General features: G+C 40.9%; 2 protein-coding genes across 2 annotated transcripts; both read right to left on the bottom strand.

The window, feature by feature from the left end:
* Positions 1 to 454: 454 nt before the first annotated feature.
* Positions 455 to 1,645, bottom strand: sst6.1 (somatostatin family member 6.1). The gene is made up of 2 exons (XM_003444798.5): positions 1,308 to 1,645; positions 455 to 930 (listed from the first exon to the last, which is right to left on the bottom strand). The coding sequence occupies exons 1-2, from the start codon at positions 1,410 to 1,412 to the stop codon at positions 703 to 705; spliced, it is 333 nt and encodes a 110-aa protein (XP_003444846.1). The 5' UTR covers positions 1,413 to 1,645; the 3' UTR covers positions 455 to 702.
* Positions 1,646 to 4,027: 2,382 nt separating this feature from the next.
* srm (spermidine synthase) lies at positions 4,028 to 7,127 on the bottom strand. Its single transcript, XM_003444797.5, has 8 exons — positions 6,928 to 7,127; positions 6,508 to 6,628; positions 6,337 to 6,429; positions 6,092 to 6,245; positions 5,846 to 5,929; positions 5,485 to 5,630; positions 5,234 to 5,356; positions 4,028 to 5,124 (listed from the first exon to the last, which is right to left on the bottom strand). Exons 1-8 carry the CDS (start codon positions 7,056 to 7,058, stop codon positions 5,107 to 5,109), a joined length of 870 nt encoding a protein of 289 aa, XP_003444845.1. The 5' UTR covers positions 7,059 to 7,127; the 3' UTR covers positions 4,028 to 5,106.
* Positions 7,128 to 8,262: the final 1,135 nt, after the last annotated feature.

Consider the following 8,262-nt stretch of genomic DNA (forward strand, 5'->3'; position numbering starts at 1 on the left):
GCTACTTTGACTTAATTCACTTATGATACAGTTTTATTTATAGATGAGTAAAAGGCTATTAATTTAACAATAAAAGGGGGCAGTTTGTTCTTTTTTTAATGCTTCATAGTTATAAAAAAATCCGGTCTTTGTAGCAATATTGCTTCCCCTGGTTATTATTGTGTGTATGCCGGTAAAGTAGAAAGACTTAAAAGAAAATAATGTTTGATCTGCTTTTGAAAAAGAAGTTCCGTATCCACAGGGCACAGCTGCGCCTTAATGTTTCTTAGAAAGAAAAATATTCGCACACAGGAAAGCCCTGAAATATCTCGATTATTTTAGTGTAGTAAAATAGTCCCAATAAAAAATGCAGCTACAATACTTCTAAGAAATCTGCCTTTGCATTTATATTACAGAAGCAGGAGGAGGAATATTTGACCTTCAAAAAACAAAAAGTAATTAACTGTTATCACCATTTTAAATATTATATCCATGCTTTATTGTTGACCCTGAAAGAAACTGTTACATACATTGTATACATAAATAGATACATAAATAATTAATATTCAAACAGACACACTGTCTCAGTGAAGTCCATCGATGTTGCATGTCTGACAGGTGTAGATGATATGTACAGCTGAGGTCTACCACAGTTTATGTAGAGCTGGAACGGAAGGAGTACCGGAGGCAGGCGGAGCCGAGTGGGGTTTTTTTTGTGCACTGTTAGCAGGAGGTGAAAGTTTTCCAGAAGAAGTTTTTACAGGGAGCTTTGCGGTCGCGCTGGGGAAGCGATAGCCTGTTATACACAGCTCTCTCCTCCAGACGAGACTCCAGCGGCTCCTCGAGCTCCACAGGTGTCGCTTCTCCCGGCAGCATGTTTGTGTCCAGAGCTCCATCCAACAAGCCAGACACCAGCTTTAGGATCAGCTCCTTGCGTTCTTTGCTCAGCTCCTAACCAGGAATCAGAAAGTAGAGGAAATGTTATCACGGAGGAAAAATCATGGAAGTGTGATTTTCAAACACCTTTCAGTGATGCTCACAAATCATTAATACTTTTCCCATTTTAGATAATATAAACTGACAACATTAATCATGTCAGTGAAAAGCAGTTTTAATTCAATTTAAAAAAGCCGTTCTTAAATATCTTACTATTTATTTTCATAACCACAGATTTTGTTTTATTGTAAGTTACATTTTTCTTTTCAAAATTCTAATCATTCAGACTATTTCCCATGTAGCAACTGGATACATTTATCAATAATTACAACTGAAAGTCATAAAAAAAAATACAGTGAACCTAATCTGAGCAATACGAACAATCTCCTCACCCTGTTCACATGGATGGGGCTCCTATCCTCCACAGGAAGCACGGCAGCTGCTCTAACGCTGAACACAACCCCCATGAGAGCTGCTAACACCACCAGGAGCTGCATGCTGTGACAGGAGTGCAGGTGACCGACCAGAGCTACAGTCACAGGAGCAGGAGGCTCACAAAGACAGTGTGACTGTGTGTGTCTGTGTGTCTGAGCAGGAGGGTCTGAGCAGCTCAGACTAGCCGGAGATCCAGAGAAGAACGGTGGGGGAAAAAAAGTGGAGTGCAGTTGGTGGCAGCTGCTCAGAAGATTTGGAAACCACAGATGTTTCGTCAGCTCTACCTCTAAAGCCCCTCACTCTTTTATACGCCTCTACCCCCCTCATGTTTGCCACTGACGTAGAGGGTGGTGGGTGTATGACGGAGGGTGGAGGGTGTGTGTGTGTGTGTGGATGTTGTTGGGGGTGTGTACGAGAGCATGAAAGAGGAGGAGAGATGAAGAGGTCAGGACACAACAAATGGAACCGTTTAAAAGTTAACCTTTTTGACAAATTGTGAGATGGTTTGCGTACATGTGATTCATCGGGAGGAAACATCTGCAGCGCACGACGACGTCAATCGCCCGTTACCAGGTTTTGACATCAACTAATGCATTCGCAGTTACGATAGACAATCTCAGAGAATACCTGTCAGACAGGTGGACGGACAATTCCACAGCTCATCTAAAGTGTGATACCAACGGATATGCCTGAACCATTTTTAGCACTTAAAATAAAGCGGTCACATTTCCCTGTAGCAGGAGTCAAAGTAGATCTAAAAGAGATACAAATTGATCACCAGCCAGCTTATCTTCCACTCCCAATGCAGGCCGCTGTTTGGCACCCTACCCCGGGCAAAATCTTATTCCTGTCATATTGCTTCTATATGCCTCTTTGACACCTGCAGATTGCAATTGAACGGTCTGACACTCCCACTGACTCGCCGAAATCTCTTCAGGAAATGCACATCACCAATCTCGTGGAGTTAGCATAGCTGTCAAAATAAAAGCAGCAGTGTTCAGTAGTTTAGTGCTGATCCATAAGGATCTTATGGTTATCTTTGCATTAACATGGGTCCCGTGATTTGATGCATGTGGCGTCTCTGAATCGAAAACAAATTAAAGTCCTTTGCTTCACAATGGATACCAGACGCACTGCACAACAAATGGATTCTAAAACTGCCACTGAGGTTTTCTACACAATAGCATTAACAGAAGTAAAAATTAATTCCTCAACTCTTTACACAAGTTTAACTACTAATCAAGTTTGCTTACATAAAAAGTCACATTTTATAGGTCTAAAAAGCTCAGACTAGCCGGAGATCCAGAGAAGAACGGTGGGGGAAAAAAAGTGGAGTGCAGTTGGTGGCAGCTGCTCAGAAGAGCAGAAGTGACATAACAAACTTATTTACCAAAGAACACCATAAACTGTTTTATGGTTAACAAAAAACTAAACATTTAATACTATATATTTTTAATATATATAAAAAATTATTCTATATTTTTAGAATCTGCTGTCAACCCATGAGACATTTCATGAAATAGCACAATTAAGTTGAGTTTACAGGTTTCACTGTTTTGCTACTGGCAGGGAACATGCGGCGCTCGTATTCCAGTATGCCTCGTTTGATATGTTCAAATGGATTTCTCATGCTTCCACAACAGTCTCTGGGTTGATTTCTGCTGATCTGAAGCTGGCCCAAAGCAAATCCAAAGATTAGCTGACTGTTAAAAATTGTTATATTGGCAGTTCAGTGTGTTTGAAGAATATACAGCAACTAGTCAGCTTAAAGGGATCTGCAGATGACACTGCAAGAGACTTCAAACACTTAAGGATCCCCAGCATGCGACGACTACTATAGGTGCTCCGAGACTGCATTAATGTGCGTTAAAATCTCCATTTTCATTATTACGTGTTGTTGAGTCACCACCTCAACGAGTATCTGAAATACATGGCTGAAAATCAGTGACTCACAGATCATATAAGGGTTTTATGCTTTTGTTATCCAACAAACAGGTGAATCTGTACATGTGGGAACAAGCCATCAATTTAGCTGTAGAAGAAATTAATTTTAATGTCAGTCTATTGTATTCCCAAGTTTTGTTCCTGTGGTATGGAGATGATTAAAATCCAGTCAAATTAAAAATTCATGGCTGCCTGTTCATTGGTGCCAACACAAGCCCATAGAGATGTGCTTCATTTCCTATATTACAGTATTAACACTCACAAGCACAAATTATCTTTATCATCCAGCTAGGGGCACAGCTCCTGTGTAAAAGCAGCGTGACAACATAGCACTGAACTGCAGGTTGGTCCCATTATAATAAAAAATAAATAAAATTAGTGAAGACTGAGGTTTTACACAGTAGTTTGAGTTGATGCAACTGAATGTTAAGTTCCACAGTGACACTTCCCATCGTAAAACAGTGAACAGCTCAGAGGGGCCGACTGCTTTTTACTCTAAATCAAAGAATTTCAGCAGTATAATTCAAACATTGAGACGGCCCTAAAACATAAAAGATTCAAGGATGCCACCTGGTGCCTGAATACCAAAGCTGCACGTGTCTCAGCACTACACTGCTCCCACCTGCAAACACAGATCCTGCTCACCATTTGCAGCAAAAGCAGCAGCTTGAAAGCGTGGTTGGAAAATGCAGACCTTGAAAGACAAAACATAACCCAGCCACTGAGCCACTAATTATGCGTTACCAGTTTATTACAGTTCATGATTCTTATAAAAAAGACAAATTCATTCATTCAGGTATAACACCGTGTCCCAGTAAAGAGTCAAGGTAGCCATAGCTAACAGTAAATCATGTTTTACATTAGCTCAAATCACTGAAATATTACATTTCCATTTAAAGAAACGATCTCACATCCTGCAGTCAGACTCTTACCACAGTACAAACAGTACACCCAGTAATCAATAACCAATACTGCATGCTATAACTGCATAATGAATTCATATGTTAAGACTATTCGTGGACTGGAAAGCTCTGGTAACATTTCTAAGTTTGCATGTTAATGTAATCTCTTTACAGTATTCTATATCAAACTGATGCTCAAAGCTGAGCCTTAACTAAACCAATTAGGTGCTTTTTTTGTTTTGTTTGTTTGTTTAAAGGGATCTTTTTCCATTTAGCTTCTGAGTAGGAGACCATAAGACTGGTAGGTTATGCACAACCAGTTTCAGGCACTATAGGGTTTCTGTGTAGTGGACAGTATTCTGAACCATGATTGTGACAAGACCTCAAAATAATAAAGGTCACAAAATAAATGTGCAGTAGAGGATTACATACACCGATCAGCCACAATAAAATTGAAGCCACCGGCCAAACAAAACTGGGCGTCTGGGATTGGGATGTAGGTCTGCAAGGAGGTGTGAGTGGGGGTTACACAATTCCACAACAAAAACATTGTATTTAAAGACATGATTAGCATTATTCACTTGACCTGTAAATGGTAGATCTGTGCCTATGTAACAATTACACATGTTGCGCCATGTGTAATTTATGGTGTTTTACAGTAAACAGAATTAAAAACAAAACAACATTTCAGAATGAGGTTAGGTTTGCTTCACAAAATGCAGATAAGACAATTACATGAACTGAAAGACAACACGAGTGTGTGCAAGACCGGCTCAAAATCAATATTTTCTCTGAACTGATACTCTTGGGATGATGTTTAACTACGTAGAGTTCAAGAAGCCATAGAAAAAGGTTGTTTATCCATGTTCTAAGGGTTGGCTGAAGGATGCACATGGCCCTTTGCTGCTGGTCATGCTTCACTGAGCACCTGTCGACAGACAACACACCAGTGAAACGCAGAAAATACCCGTCGGCATTGTGGGATTGCACTCCCAAGTGTGGCACAGAAAATCTATTCAAATTTGAAACCAACTTACCTTTCTTGCAAACTCTGGGAGAACGAACGACGCTTTGTGAATTTCAGGGTTGTAATATTTAAGGCTCATACTTTCCTTCTCTTCTTTTGACAGTGCTTTCACTGGTTCCCTGAAATTTGTTTCCTAAAAAACAAAAGCACAAGGAGAAACTGTTATTGTGCTATGGAACATTTCTGCATTTTTTAGGCAATCCAAGAACACTTGGGGAAGTGTGGTGGATGACAAACTGAGAATGACAGTTTAACACCTACAGGATTTTTACTGCAGAGCATGAATCCAATTTGGCCGCTGGGATAAGTTGGAATGGTGCTGTAGGCGTAGTCCACCACAGGGAATAGGGTTTTGCAGAAGGTCTGCATCTCCTTTATCAGCTCCAAATGGAGCCACTGACACTCGCCTGTCAGTTACAATAGCAGGAGGCGGGGAGAGAGACCACAAAAAAAAAAAAAAAAGTGTTACTTTCCCATCTTTTGGCATTGCTCAATCTGAAGGGAGCAACTCAACAGAAAGTAATCCATTCAGTAACTGAAAAACAGTAACACCTTTAACAAACTCAAAAGATTACTTATTAGCCAGCTTTTAATGCACAACTCCAGTGAAATACAAACTTACCCTGGGAACAAATAATTCCACCACTTCTCAATGCTGCCTTCATCAGCTGGTAGTAAGACTCCTTGAACAAGCTCTCAGCAGGTCCTGAAATAATGATTAAAGAGATTCTAATTGAGACGGTCTCCTTAAAGCATGTCCCGTGTTTGTGTTGCTTGATTAGCTCTTTGGGCACACAAGGATTGTGGGACTTTAATAAATGCAGAGGCTACAGAGATTCACTTCTGTGCAGTTAAAAGCAGCACCTACCCACTGGGTCTGATGAATCTGTTATTATTATGTCAAAGGCGTCCTGATTCTGCTTCATGAATTCAAAGCCATCACCAATGTGGAGGGTGAGCTTGGGACTGAAAAACCCTTTGGCCATCCCTGGGAGGAACTTCTTTGACACATTAATCACGTCCTGAAGAGAAGACAACATAAAAATGTCATCAATCAAAGGCAGCAGAGAGGACAATCCCTACATCATAAATTGTCAGGGTTGTTGCTCCCACCTCGTCTATCTCACAAAGAACTGCTGATTCCACCAGCGGATGCTTCACCACTTCCCTTAGCACACCTCCGTCTCCGCCACCAATGATGAGCACCTGTGAAAATGCAAATATAACCGTCAGAGCTGGAAATATCCCGAATGTACTGTTGTTTCACAGATTTACAAGAAATACCTTCTTAGGACAAGGATGGCTGCACAGGGGAAGGTTGGCAATCATTTCCTGATAGGCAAACTCATCCCTCTCTGTGCACTGGATCACTCCATCAAGCACCAGCACATTTCCGTAGGTTTTGCTGGAAAGTAGCATTACAGCACAGTATGAGGCAACAGGAGCACTTTTACATAAGAGCTGCCCTAGGAATCAGATGTGCAACCACATGCTTAATACATGTACCGTGACTTAACTTAATCTAGCGTTACTCTTAAAGTTTACACTAAAGTTTCAATGACATACAAATCACGAGTCAAGCTTAAAAACTTCGTATCTTTAAACCATCTGGGAAAAAAAACATGCTCTAGGTTGCTCATTCAGTGCGAGCACAGCTAACAGCTAGCAGCGTTAGCTAAGTGAAGTGAGCCTCACAGTACTCACCTCTTGAAAACCATAACATCTTGAAATTTGGATTTCTTGTGGTAGAGGACCTCCTCTACTTGGAGACTCATTGCTTGCCCCGGCCATAGCGTACAAGACTCTGTAAACCATCCATCTTTAATGTGGTCCATGACAGCTGCCTAACGTGTTTGGAAGCGTGGCAGTGAAGAGTGACGACAAACGCATTGCCTAACCGCGAGACTTGACGCCCTCTTCTTAAAGCGAATGGCAGGGCGCTGACGTAGCTGGGTCTTCACGACGCTAACCAATTGCGTGGCAGGTTCTCTCGTATAGTTTGTTTGACTTCACATCGCCTGCACCGCCCTGTAAGCACGAGCTGAGCAGCCCACGTGAAGCCAAACCAAGGCGTGTGAATACACCCGTGAGTTTGGGCACCAGGGTGCGGGAGACGAGTGTATGCCTGTTTAATAGTTTCAAGGAATCCTTTCTTTTAAAACAGTCAGTTGTTATATTCACAAGTACTGGTGGCATGTGCCCTGGAGCGGATCTAGAAGGGTGGCATGGGGTGGCATGTGCCACCCTAAAATGATCTCTTACACCCCTAGTGCCACTCTAGTTTTGCATATGACTGTGTTGTTTATTAAAATAAGATAGCTTTAACACTTTGAGCCTAGTTACATTTAACAGTGAAGATAAATTCTAAAACTTTCTTTGAATGAGCGTGCAAGAAAAAAGAAGTAGTACTCCACCCAAAACCTTTTGAGCAAATACAAAAGTGGTCAAAGGTCTGAGTTGGGTTCATTGGGTTCATTTCTGCCTGTAAAACAATCTAACTTTCAGATTGTGTCAGTCAAACATTACGGAGAGAAAACTTGTCTTAGCTAAGATTCAATTCACTCATATTCTAATTGTGACAGAGCTAACTTCACACAAATGACTGCATAAAAAGTTCAAAGTTAAATAAAAAAAAGGCACCTCAATGGCTGCTGGCAGAAAAATGAAAATCTAATCCTCATACCTCTAATCCTCAAACACAAACCTGAAATTCACACGGGCAGAGGAGCTTTATTTAGTTTCCTGTTAAAGTATGTTTTCATCTGTTTAAACAAGAACCTGTCATTGCTCAACAGAAAGTAAAATATGCTAAAGGGGAGCAAACAATTCAAACTTGTCGGGGCAAGCAAAGAAAAATGTAAGCAAAGATCACAATTATATTAAAGTTTGTAACCTTAAAGCGATGTGATCCAAAGGTGCAGTGCAAACATAGTGCCTGCAGTCTGTTACCAATAAAGCATTTTTCATGGCGCAGGTCCACTAAAACACAGCTAATAGGACAAGACATAGTACTAGATGTTGTATCAAAGCCTGCTGTTA

This window comes from Oreochromis niloticus, linkage group LG20 (assembly GCF_001858045.2).
Source record: "Oreochromis niloticus isolate F11D_XX linkage group LG20, O_niloticus_UMD_NMBU, whole genome shotgun sequence".
NCBI classification, from domain to species: domain Eukaryota; kingdom Metazoa; phylum Chordata; class Actinopteri; order Cichliformes; family Cichlidae; genus Oreochromis; species Oreochromis niloticus.

Bases quoted from the DNA above. Each gene is read 5' to 3' on its own strand.
- sst6.1 (XM_003444798.5), bottom strand. From the start codon at position 1,412: ATGCAGCTCCTGGTGGTGTTAGCAGCTCTCATGGGGGTTGTGTTCAGC. The intron at 931-1,307 runs GTGAGGAGATTG...ATTCCTGGTTAG, and splicing joins GCCCCATCCATGTGAACAGG to GAGCTGAGCAAAGAACGCAA.
- srm (XM_003444797.5), bottom strand. From the start codon at position 7,058: ATGGACCACATTAAAGATGGATGGTTTACAGAGTCTTGTACGCTATGG. The intron at 6,246-6,336 runs GTGGGAGCAACA...TCTTCTCTTCAG, and splicing joins TTCTTTGTGAGATAGACGAG to GACGTGATTAATGTGTCAAA. The intron at 5,357-5,484 runs GTAGGTGTTAAA...TTTGTTTTTTAG, and splicing joins TGCTCTGCAGTAAAAATCCT to GAAACAAATTTCAGGGAACC.